Source organism: Callorhinus ursinus, unplaced genomic scaffold (genome assembly GCF_003265705.2).
Source record: "Callorhinus ursinus isolate GAN/ISIS: 27379988/994484 unplaced genomic scaffold, GSC_fseal_2.0 scaffold35, whole genome shotgun sequence".
Lineage (NCBI taxonomy): Eukaryota > Metazoa > Chordata > Mammalia > Carnivora > Otariidae > Callorhinus > Callorhinus ursinus.
In genome coordinates this window covers 12,746,654-12,759,549 of record NW_027397097.1, presented here as the reverse complement: position 1 = coordinate 12,759,549, position 12,896 = coordinate 12,746,654, and the positions used below count along the sequence as shown (strand labels likewise).

General features: G+C 40.2%; 1 protein-coding gene across 24 annotated transcripts in view; it reads left to right on the top strand.

The window, feature by feature from the left end:
• Positions 1-12,896, top strand: part of DLG2 (discs large MAGUK scaffold protein 2) — a 2,181,535-nt gene that overhangs the window by 2,158,427 nt on the left and 10,212 nt on the right. For 23 of the 24 annotated variants that reach the window (XM_073879808.1, XM_073879828.1, XM_073879806.1 and 20 more), the window contains 4 exons: positions 4,569-4,619; positions 5,602-5,703; positions 8,308-8,480; positions 10,727-10,836. In XM_073879808.1, the coding sequence (XP_073735909.1) occupies positions 4,569-4,619; positions 5,602-5,703; positions 8,308-8,480; positions 10,727-10,836 (436 nt within the window). Of the gene's footprint in view, positions 1-4,568; positions 4,620-5,601; positions 5,704-8,307; positions 8,481-10,726; positions 10,837-12,896 lie in introns of those variants that run through there. The other variant, XR_012374525.1, reaches the window with a different exon arrangement.

Genomic DNA, 12,896 nt, shown 5'->3' with positions numbered 1-12,896 from the left:
CGTACAGTACAGGCTTGTGTTTGTGGTTGTTTTTATATCTTAGCTTTCAGATGTCCTTGTATTAGGACACAGTAATAGACAATATAGGTATAATGAAGACTGCAGACCTCTGCAGCTGAGACCTGCCTTCCTCAAAGCTCACAAAGTTCTTTATATCATGATGGGTACTGGGGAACTGATGATTATCTTTCTAACCTATTGGTGTTCATCGGTTAAGTAAGAGTTTCAAAACACAGACCTTGAAGGAACGATCTGAGTGGAATTGAGTGCTGATAAGAGGAGACCCAAAACTTTTCCATTGGAATTTGTCCAAGTAATGCCCATATTCTTCTCCTTTCTCTGCTGTGTTAAAGTGTGGCCCTTGTATTTTCTCTAGTTCTTTAGCCTTTACAAAGCAATTTTTCATTATCCATTTTCTTATTTGATTTCTGCAACAAAACTATGAGATATATCTCATGTTAATGCTCAGTTTTACAGATGAGGAAGCTAAAGCTTGTTTAAGGTGCTGAGATCACAATATGGTGGCACTCTGGAAGACCAGTTGAGATATTTTGCTTCTGAATTCCTTACGTTGTCACTCTTCCCGACAGTCTGTAATACCAGCCTCCTCATGTTTTATCCTGTACATTTCAACTATTCCATACCACCTATCAATACAAGCAGAAACCTTTATGTAACATTAACTGTGCGCTAAGCCCGGTTTTAAGAGTTCTATGTACGTTAACTGATTTAATCTTCTGAACATCCTATGGAGACACTGAAACACTAATTTACGATGTGACCTTGAAGAAATCACTCATCGTCTTTGAACCTCAGTCTTCTCCTATGTCTATTGAGTAGCTTGAGTTAGAGCACAGATGGCAAGCAGATTTGAACCAAGATCCCAGCTCTGACCGATGGGTAATAGCTGCCAGAAGAATTGTACTGAAAAGTACCGAGGCCAGGTTGAGGCCCAGTGGTAATGTGGGCAGTGATCAATCTGTGGTGTCCACCAAGGGCGTGGAATGGGGGAGTGACACCACGTGCCACATACTCGCTGTCTATGAACCCCATGAGTTCCAAGCCCTTTCTTAGAGCTAACATTCTATGCCTCTAAGAACCTAATTTCTTCTTAAAAATCATCCAATGCAGGCACGAAACACTACATTTAGGACATTAAATGTACTGCCATTGGGCTTCCCTTCCCTCCTCTGTCTTTTCTAGTTTCCAAAAATTCCTAAAGAACACCAAGTTGCTTTTCTCTATCATCTGGACATAGGAGGGTCTTCCTCTGAATCCCTCCTATTGTGACTTGCTTCCAGTTCAGACACAGAGGGTCCGGTGGAGACTGTTGGCAGACGCCTCCTCTAACTCTCCCACAGCTGCCGCTGTCTGCACCCAGCACTGCTGCTCTCCCACTTCCAGCCATGCACTTGCCAAAACAAGACCAAGTAATAGTTTGTAACTTTTTGTCAGCTGTTATTTCTAAGTGCCAACACCTCCTGAGCAAAAAATAGAAAAACTACTAAGGATGACTCTTGTATAGAGATGACACAGCAGCATTTAAAAAAAAAATAAAACCAGTTGGTGTTTACAGATGGAGCCCCTTCCAGCCACCCAGTGACTCTGCCTTGGGTTCAGCTCCACTCTCTGCCACCCATTCTTTGTTCATTGGTAAGGTCTGCCCCTACATCCTAGCCCCATCAGAAAATTCTCCATCTCTTGCCGACTCTTCAACGAGGAGTCAAAAAAGATGTGGTTTTAAATCTTGACTCCACTACTTCCTGACTGAGAAAACAAGCCCCATTAACACCTCTGAGCCTCAGCTCCTTCATATATAAAGTGGGGTCATCAGAGCACTTACCTCAACAGAAATAACTGTGAAAAACAGAAAATAATGGATGTGAAAGCCCTTTATGGCCGTACAGAATTATCTTTCCTTCATTGCTGTGGCTTTTTTCCCCCCCTCCTCCTCTTAGTCTCCTTCACATTACCCATAGGGCTTTTCATTCCCGAACATGAAAGGAAAAATGGGTTTAAGGTGCTGAGATCACAGCTACGACATAATCCCATCCACCCCAGCTCCCCTGCGGGTCAGGTACTCCTAATGCAGTACCTGACTGTCACAGGGTCTTTAGAAGTGGGATGGGCCTTGACATAAGGATGCTGCCACTGCGATCTGCCAGTCTTCCTGCTCTGAACAAGAACCAGTGCCCTTTGTAAGTTAGAAAGTAAACCCAAAAGCAACGGATAAACAAAAGAACTACAGAACTCTCCAACAAAGTTAACCAAAGCTGTGTTGCTTTGTCCTAGTTTTCTGAATCACAAACGAAACCTACTGTCACCGAATATCTTATTTAAGGTCTGCCTTAGAATATCCCATCAGAATGATTTGTAAGGACATTGGAAAAAGATTCCTATGGGAACATGACGTGTTAAATTTATTTAGAGAAAACCACACTTCCCAAAGTGAAAGCATACGGACAGAAACACAAAGGAAAACCTATCTTTGGCCTCATTAGTCATCCCATTTCCTACCACTAAAATCAGAATGCAAATTCATTGACATTTTTCTCTATGTTGAGCACTGGAGATGACATGGTAAATGAAAGCCAGTCCTCGCCTTTATGGAATCCCCAGTCTAGTAGAGAGGCATAAGTATCTCCTGATGTTTAAAAGCTTTGTTATCCTGTGCTCAGGATGCTCCTCTCACATATTAGTCAGTCCATAAAGATTTCCCTGTGAAGTTACAAACACTACAGTACTAGTCAGCCATGTTTCTAGCCCTAAAGCTATACTTTGTCCCCAGCCATTTTTACGCTTACCTTCTGAGTTCCTATGACCTCTACCTTATCTCAGGCTTTAGATAACTGGATCTTAGCACTCAATCACCTTCATTATTTTTTGGCCTAGACTCTGCAAATTTCAGCTGTTTAGTTTATTAAAGGGAATCATATTTTCCCAAATTAAAAAAAAAAAAAAAAAACAATTGTGACTCTGACTACTCACATACCAAACCCCAGATGTAGAAAAGTCCCTGAACATTCTTGGAGCAGCCATGAGTAGACGTCACTGAGAAGGAACCTCAAGGCTCATTCTCCATGCCATGATGAAGTAGCCTAGCCTAGCTGTGCCATTCTCAGAGTAAGCCTGCATAAGGGTGAGGAGAGAGGATAAACTCTGCTTAATACTCCACTTGGGGCCATTTCTCACACTTGAAAAAAGTAAGACACTCTCACCCTACCCCATCCCAGCTACCTGGGTCCAGGGAAGACATCTGTACTTCACAGCTTTATCCATATATTGCCTAATTTCCCCAAATTAGTTGTCATTATCAAAACTGTCTGTATTATTAACTCCTTTTATGAAATTAACTCACCTTTCCTGGTGCTGTCTGCTAAGGGAGGAGCACATTGGCAGATGGAATGTGTTTCAAGGGGGATGAGCAGATAAAGCAACCAGTTGTGTTGCCCTTTGGTTTCAGGAAATACTACCTCCCATAACATTCCTCTATAGAACAGCATACAGGAAGTCCTTTCCAATATCCCTAAACTGTTTCCCTATCAAAACACAGTCAGGCCTGGGCCTGATGCAAAGAAAAGAGTAGATCCGGGCACCTGGGTGGCTCAGTTGGTTGAGCGACTGCCTTCAGCTCAGGTCATGATCCTGGAGTCCTGGGATCGAGTCCCGCATCGGGCTCCCTGCTCAGCGGGGAGTCTGCTTCTCCCTCTGACCCTCTTCCCTCTTGTGCTCTCTATCTCTCATTCTTTCTCTCTCAAATAAATAAATAAATAAAATATTTTTTTAAAAAAAAGAAAAGAGTAGATCCTCTGGGGTCACAGCTGAATCAGGCTAATCTCGTGCCCAGTTCATTAACTTGACTCGAGGCCTCCTGTGAATCAGAAGGCTTGTAGTAAATGTCATTGGAGGCACTGACACTTTTGCTACATTGTCTTCCTCAGTTCTCTTTCCAAAGTTGGAAGGCTAGATTTAGTAGCAATTCTGATCAGTGATTTAGGGTCCTCCTCAAATTTTTTATCTTCTTGAACTGACCCAGCATTTTCCTGATGAATTAACAGTAGAATAAAATCTCAAGTGTCCTGTGGTATATGCTGATGAAGTTTTTGTAACGTAAATGAACCCAGCAGACACTTGCTTTTGGACAATGTGCTGCTTTGGGAAATAAAATAGAAGATGAGATAAAAGGTCCAGAAATTCTGAATGATGTGGCAGCAAACTATTGGATGGGTCCTCTCCTTGAACTGAATGGTTTCATTTTAAGTGTAAGTAACAGGGGCTCCACTTCTCAGTGTCAGACAGAAGGCAGTCTCATAGGTCACTGCCCTGATGAATTGCAGGTAGCTGGTCTCTCTCATGACTTAAGTTATAACCATTGAGAACATGATACTATCCTAGTGCTGGAGTTTTATGAGGATGGAGGGATTTTTGGAAAGATTCAAGGAAAGAGCAAGGAAAATGAACCCTGAACTGTGTCTGCTTCCTGTGTTTCAGAGCAGGGCTTGTAGCTGGGATCTGTGGGATATGACTGGTTGTTAGTTCACTGTAATTTTCTTTTCTTCTCTTCTCAGGAGGGCAAGAAGACTTCATTCTTTCTTATGAGCCTGTCACAAGGCAGGAAAGTAAGTTTCCCAGCATGCTCTGGTTCCTGATTTCCAGGCCATATCGGGTGACACCATTAGAGGAGCCAAAGAGTGAAGGACTAAGGAGGATAAACTCTGCTTAATACTCCATTGTCCCCAGACCAGACCCTGCTCTCTCTTTGGCACAAACAACTTCCCTGCTAAGCATGGGCAGGGGCGGCTCCCAGGAGGATGGGGCAGCCCTCCAGATGAGTGGTCCTGAGTGGAAGGAGCTCAGTGGAATCACTACAGAGCCCCACCTACAGGACAAATGGATAAAAATCTCCTGGGAGACTGATGTCAGCTGAGTATTGAGAAAGGCTTTCTATCAGACCTGTCCTAAGATACAAGTCATCCTTGGGGCTGCTCCATTTCTTTTTCTAGGAGGCATTTATACAGAGGCTAATGGCTATTGACAAGGATATTGCAGAACGATTCAAGCATCAGAGGAGGAGTTATACCAAATGGACTTTAGAGTTCCTTCTACCCTCATGTTACAAAGGAATTGGGAAAACCCCAGGAGAGAATAGAGAGTATTCTGAGCTGAGGAAAAGAAATTATAAAAAAACATAAGGTGTCATTATACTAACAATTACTTCTTAAAGTCATTATCTAAACAATGGCCAGACAGCTGCTTTGGAATCTTTTTTCTCCCACTCAATTGACGAAATTCCTTAGTTGTTTTGACATTGTGTAGGCATAACCTAAGAGCAAGCAAAACCCCTCCAAACGTTTCTTTTCATTGACAGACACTGCAGTTGTTTTTCCCTATTGGAAAATTCCAGAAAGTAGGCACAGCCAACATACCTAGTGTTAAAACACCAATTTCTCCTGCCAGGCTTTGTGGGCACCTTAGCCAATGAAGTAATGCCCTCAGCAGTTCTGTTGGGTGATTTCACCTTAAGACTCACCTGTGCAGAGCAGTTGTGCCGTCCTGTTCATGTCTTTCCCCTCATTTGCATCTCCCCTTCCCTCTCTGCAGTAAACTATACCCGGCCAGTGATTATCCTGGGCCCCATGAAGGATCGGATCAATGACGACTTGATATCTGAATTCCCTGACAAATTTGGCTCCTGTGTGCCTCGTAAGTATCGTTTCTCTTTTTGCTGGAAGAAAGGCTCCCCCTCTTTTGAGATGATAAAGTGTAATTCTGTTCCTCAGTGGTGTCTTCAGTGATTTGGACACTATCAGTTACCTATTATCTGAACATCTTTTTTTTAATCTGAAAGCATCTCAATTTTCTCTGCTCAACACTTCTCATCTGTGCTGCTGTGTATTGTTCTCTATTTAGTGAGTATAATACATCCTCCAAACTGACTGTGATCCCGCAGAAGGCAGGATGAATCCTGTCATCCTGTAACTCCCATAGCCTTTAAAATAGCACAGAATTATTGATAGGCATCAGTATGTTCTTATAAATGGATTGAAATGCCACTGAAGCATCTCTTCCCATAGAATAAGAGAGATCAGAGACAAAGCCATGTATTAAAATAATCTCAGGATGATTTAGGGCCACGTGTCAATCCCAAAACAAAACAACCTTCTCCATGGGTGATAACAGTGCCAGGATATGAGAGGGTGAAGACAAGAAGACATGTAAAATTTTCATCTACCCTCTAGGCCATCCCAGATTGTAATCTGCTTTCTTGTCCTGAGGGAGGATCATTGGGTCTCCTGGTCCCACTGAGTATAGTCCCATCAGAGTCTATCTGCTCTGTGTCCCATGCATACTACACCTTCCCATTCACCCCTACTCCCACGGCATCACATAAATGTTTCTGTGTGAGTGCGTGTGTGTGTGTTTATACAGACCCCCCCACACACACACACAGGGAATTTCAGTTTATTAGATAATTGAACTCTTAAATCTATCCCAACAAATCTTTCTTTCTCACTGTACATTTTTGAAGCTTTATGCTTTGAAGTGTCTCTTATATTTCAGCATTGCAGATGTCACCCAGAATACCTAAGAGCAACAGTCGAGTGTGTGCAAGTGCAGAGACAGAGGGGAGCTAGAGTGATTGCTGTATCTCATGAAACTATTCCCAGCAAGAACTCTGGGAACAGATCCTGCCAAACAGCCTATCTTGAGAAAGACTCCAGACAGAAATGATCAAGTCAAACCCTACTCCATTCATAGCAGCCTCCCGTGCGTCCCTCCAATTTGGAAAGAAAAAACCCAGACAGTCCTTAATGACCACTCCCACTTTCCCCTCCACCTTGCACGCTTTCTTTTGTTTTAATTAATAGCACTATTTTATGATACTCAATATAGGTTCATTGTACAAAACCTGGAAAATGCTAAAAAGAAATTTAAGCGAGGAAATTAAAAATATACAGACTTTCAGAGTATCCAGAGATAACATCATTGTTAATATTTTCAGAGTTTCACCTCTTTCTCCTCTGACTGGGTACATATTGGATATATACAATTTTTTTGGCTTAACATTATTTAAAATTTTATGTAAATATTTTAAATGATTATTACATCATAATCATTCCTCTTTTATGGGTATTTTGTGTTGTCTCTCCTTTTCACTCTTATGAATTATAATTAAAATATAATTATGTGATAATTATTTATAATTTATAAATTAATATAATGAATATCTTTAAGATAAAACTTTATCTGAAGCTTTGATAATTTTTTAAGATAGATTCCTAGGAAGAAAATATCTGAGTCAAAGACTAGAAATATTTTAACATCTTTTATTTATATTGATAGGATTGTTTTCCCTTCTCTTCTTACTAAGAACTTCAGTCACCTCTAACCATGGTTAGAATTGATGACTTTTAGTCCCACCTAAACTGTGATGATCTCATTTCACATCTTTCAAATCCCTGAATATATTTTTACTGTTTGTCCTTTTTTTTCCTCCTGCTTATGACATATTTTCTTGCTTTTTTGTTTGTCCCATAATCTTTTATTGTGTACTGGACATTGTGACACTATGTTATTGAGAGTCTGGATTTGGTTATCTTTCTTTATAGAATATTATGTTTTTATTCTGGCTGATAATAATTTACTGGCAAATCAGTTTCTTCAGTTCTGACCTGGTTTTACACTTTGTGAAGGTGGGTCTAGAATAAATCTAGAGTAACCTTCTAAATTGTAGACTTTCCACTGAGTCAGTTAAGCATCTGACTCCTGAATTTTGGCTCAGGTCATCATCTCAGAGTTGTGAGTTCCAGCCCCACATTGGGCTCCTTGCTGGGCATGGAACCTGCCCCTTCCCCTGCCTCCCTCTCTAAAAAAAAAAAAAAAAAAAATTTAATTAATTAATTAAATTAAATCATGTTAAATAGTAGCCTTTCCATGTTCTCAACCAAATACCCAGTTCTGACTGAACTCTAGTGTCTCCTAGCACTAAGTAACCTCTAGACCCTCCACTTGAAAATGGAAGTGGAATGAATGTAGAGGTCCCCTCGTGTGTTTCTCCAGTCTCAAGGTCACAGCCCTGGGCTGCCTGTCATCTGATGCCTGACAATGGCTGTTCCATACACTTTGTCTAGTTTTGTAGTTGCGTACAGTGGGAGGCTAACAGGTAACAGGTACCTGTTACTATGTCATGGTCCTCCATATTACATATTTTTGTATATCTATGTTGAGGGTGTGGGGAAGAAAATAGGTGTAAAGGCTGTTTATGAATATAAATTACCTTAATTTTATTATTTTTCTTTTATAAAGATACTACGAGGCCAAAGCGTGACTATGAGGTGGATGGCAGAGACTATCACTTTGTCATTTCCAGAGAACAAATGGAGAAAGATATCCAAGAGCACAAGTTTATAGAAGCTGGCCAGTACAATGACAACTTATACGGAACCAGTGTGCAGTCTGTGAGATTCGTAGCAGAAAGGGTATGTCCCCCAATCATCTTATACCGCCCCTAAAGAAGGTTCCAGGTGGCAAACTGCATTTTTGGTCATTACTCTTTCCTGATTGCAGTTGTAAACTTTTATTAAATATTCCTTTTAAGTCCTTTAAGCAGAGAATGACTTTAGAGCAAGGTCATTAATCTTTGTTCTAATCTCAATAAGGTATGCTGGCTGACTCATGGGGAGGAGGGGGTTATAAACCTAAAGGCAATTAACAGCTTGAAGTTTATGGAGATTGACTTTGTCCTTGACTCACTTATCTTTGGCCCCAGTAAACAACACTGAATTTATTAAGGAAGCTTTATTACTCTAGGTTGTTTAAATCAGCGTCCTCAATTCTTTTTGTTTGCAAGAGTTACATTTTATCGCCCTGAAAACCTGGGACACTCATAGTGAAGGGGTAGATAGATGAAGAGGGCTAAGGCCTAGCCTAGAGCTGGCAGAAATTCCAACTTAGAAGCGGTGTGAATACTGCCATTTCCTTCCCATTGATAATTTCAAGGACATGGAAAAGAAGAGAATGTTCAAGAGAGAACAGGATAGGAAGGAACTTGAGTGTGGCTCTAAGATCTGCCTATAGAGAGATCCTAATCTCCTGTCAACACGGAGGGCCAATTTCATGAGAGAAAAGAAAAGAGTTAAAAACCAATCCCATTTGTTTTTTAATTAATATTTGTTAGGTTGATTTGTTGTGATTTTACATAGCCTTTTGATGTACTGGTAAAAAATAAACAAGAAATTTTAATGTCTATCTGAGAATACAGTAAGCTGCATCTCTTCCTTTCTTTCAAAAGTTAGGTTCTTTGAGCCAAATCACGTGTTTCTAATCAGTTTCCTGGATGATTGCATCTATGCTCCTCTTTGAACATGTAAATATAACCTTTGTTAACTTGAAATGTTCTGGCCAGTGAATAATCAAACGGCATTTAAACATTTTGTTTACGGTTAAGCGTCTGCCTTCGGCTCAGGTCATGATCCCAGGGTCCTGGGATCGAGCCCCACATCGGGGTCCCTGCTCAGCGGGGAGCCTGCTTCTCCCTCTGCCTCTGCCTGCCTGCCTGCCTACTTGTGCTCTCTCTCTCTCTCTCTCTCTGTCAAATAAATAAATAAACATTTTGTTTAGCTGTTGCATTTCACAGAGAGCAAACTTGGAATTTATTGCTTAAGTGATATAGGGTTTGAACCATCTTATTATGTTTCTCCTGTAAGAGCCCAAGTATTCACTACAATCTCTAAGTTTTCATGCAGGTATTATAGAAAATTTGTAATCCCCTATTATTGATTTAGCACTGTTCCTATCTGTACAAAATGCTTTTTCTCTTCTTTTCTAAAGTTCTTCTGGCCTCAGGGTAATGAGGCCATTTCTCTCTGGGAGTTAGAATATGATGTTTGCCAAATGTATCTACTTTTCCCGAAATACTTTATAAAGCAACTCCTTGCTCTGAGCATTCATTGCAGTGGAAGCCCAGTTAAATGAGGTGTGCTGTATGTAATAGAGTTTTCATGTAACAAACAAGAAATTTAAATATTGAAGGTAACTCTTTTGTGTCTGTCCTTAGCTATACTGGACTGAGCATATCCAGGGCAGGATACATATAAACACTCAGCAAGTATTTATGGAATTGTTCCAAGTTCACATGATTACCATTACTCCAGACTTAACATTGGTCAGGGTGAGACAATGAAGTAGCTACTTATTCCAACCAACACTTCTGTCAGTGCTCAAGACTTGGGTTTGAGTTCTTCTAGCACTGAGACTTTGAGCAAGTTACTTATTGTTTCTAAGCCTTAGTTTTATCTTCCGTAAAATGTGGCTGGTAATACTTACCTTGTAGATTTGGAGATTTCTTGTTGACAGTTATCTTCAGAGATGGTTTATGAGCTTCATGAGTGTGGACCCAATCATATTACATAAGGCTACACGTCTTCTTTTGTAAAACATCAGATATTTAAGAAAATTAAGCTGAGGTAACACATGTAAAATCTCTATTGCCGTGGCAGGCACTTAGTAAGGGAGTAATAAAGATGAGTTATCAAAAGCAATCAGTGATGACCCTGAATATCAACTTTTATTTATGCTTTGCAGTGATCCTTTTTCAACCATTAGAAATTCAGTATCCCTTACCTTCCTTGAAAACATACTTACTTTTTGGTTTGTCTGTTTGTTTTGGTTGGATTATGATCATTCTTTCTGGATTAACTCCATATTTTTCTTCTCTTCCTACCAGGGCAAACACTGTATACTTGACGTGTCAGGAAATGCTATCAAGCGGTTACAAGTTGCCCAGCTCTATCCGATTGCCATCTTCATTAAGCCCAAATCTCTGGAACCTCTGATGTAAGTGGAGGGCACGGGAGGCTGTCACCCGCCGCCTATTCCATGTGACACAGCAAATTGCTGACAGCTCTTGGTCCTAAGTGCTTAGAAGTCAGAAGTGCCATTGTTGATTTTTTAAAGCATTTCCTTTTGGAAAAAAAAAATACATGAAAGTGTTTTTGAACCACTAGAGACATATTATCAGTAATTCCCTAACATGTCTTCACTAATGTTTCTTGATTTTTATGTTCATTTCACAAGTTGTTTTGTGTGTGTGCACATGTGTGTGTGCATGTGTGTGTGTGTGTGTGTGTGATTTGTTTTGTTGTTTTGAAGGTAGGTTGGTTTGGTTTGATTTTCAAATGATAGGAAGCAATCATCTTTGCTTATCTCTTTCTCCTGAAAACAGTTCCATTAGTAAATCTTTTTAAATGCGTAGGTTTTTACAGAGGGAGCAGACAATATTTTAGACTCTTTCTATTGACATTTCATTTAGTTCTAGCATAGAATTCTTCTGTTCCTTAATGAAAACCTCTTGTATGTAGACCACTAACCTTAAAAGGGAGTTTTCTTAGTGACATGGCAGTAACACATCTATAGCTTAAACCAACAGCTCCATACCAGTGCACGTTTATGAATAAGGCAAAAATGTATAACTCGGATTTTTTGTGATTCTTTTTATTTTTCAGAGGACTGGCAAAATAGCTTCCTTCAAAATCGCTAAACAAATTGGGCAAATATTCACAACTAGACCATAAAGTAACATATTTTCAGTGGCAATTTGATAGAAATTGTTGCACTGCTTTCTAGACAATTCCCATACAAACGTGAGGCTGCCATAGTAGTCAAAAGGCAGTGACTTGAAAATCGGTCAGGCTAGATTTGGTTTTTCCCTTTGTCTCTGATCAGTTTTGTCACCTCAGGCAAGTTGCTTGACCTCCTTAAGATTTAGTTCCTCTCCTCTCAACTAGGCACATTAATAATACATACCTCACAGCTGGTATAAAGGTTAAACATGATCATGAATACAAAGCTCCCCATATGGTCTTTAGCATATAGTAAGTACTCAATAAACAGTAGCCACTATAACTGTAAAAAATTTCAAGTTACTTCCCTGTAAAAGGAATAAAACTATTTTATCATCACAAAACACATAAACTACCTTTTCCATGAGGTTACAAGAGATAATGCCAATGTATCTGTTGGCAAGAGCTTTGCTCAAATGTGCCTCCATTTGGCCCTCGAGATCTTAGAGCGCTTGACAGGGTTCAGAAGTGAGCCACAGAGTACTGGAGAACAGTGCACATGGAAAAACCAAAGAGAAAGAAATTACTTAATCCCAGAGGTGAAACAATTACTTGCAGAAGGTATCAGCCAACTCTTCCATGTCTTGTCTAGGAGTGAAGAAACAGAGCAAGCTGCAGCAGCTGGAATTGCAACCTAAGAGAATTAAGTTAAATACACAGTCAGTCTCTGGGGAAATTGCCAGAGAGGTGCCTTAAAAGCAGAATACATTCACATAAATAAAAGATGGACAACAGTTCTTACCAAGGTGAAAAAATAAAATCAGGAGGTCACTGACAGCACCTTCTGCCCTGAGAATTTAGGTGTTAAATTATAATGTCAAGAGCTTTGCCCAGAGTTGGCAGGTGGAAAAAATGTGTGTTGATGATAAAATACTGGTTCTTGATAGTGTTATCCCTGGTAGCATGCTTGAAATCTCTCCTCATCTAGAATACAGTGTTGGGTAGTGCACAGAGTAAATTAAGCAACCATAAATTTCATTATGTAAAAGTGATTTATAATCTGTAAAGAGCCTCATAAATATTATTAGCAATGCTAACATGAAAAAGAAGAACAGAAAAATGGCCCTCACCTCCTGGGAACAGCATCTTAAAGGCCTGTTTCAGAAATAGAAGAATAAGTTTTCACATCATAAATACGCGGGGGGATAAATGGCTTCCCAGGGAAGTGAGGCCTGAGGGAGACAGCAGTTGCCCATGTGCTTCAGTGTGATAGTGGGAGATATTCCCATCTGGTGCTCCATAGGAGAAGTTCTCCTTCCTTCCACAACTACGAGA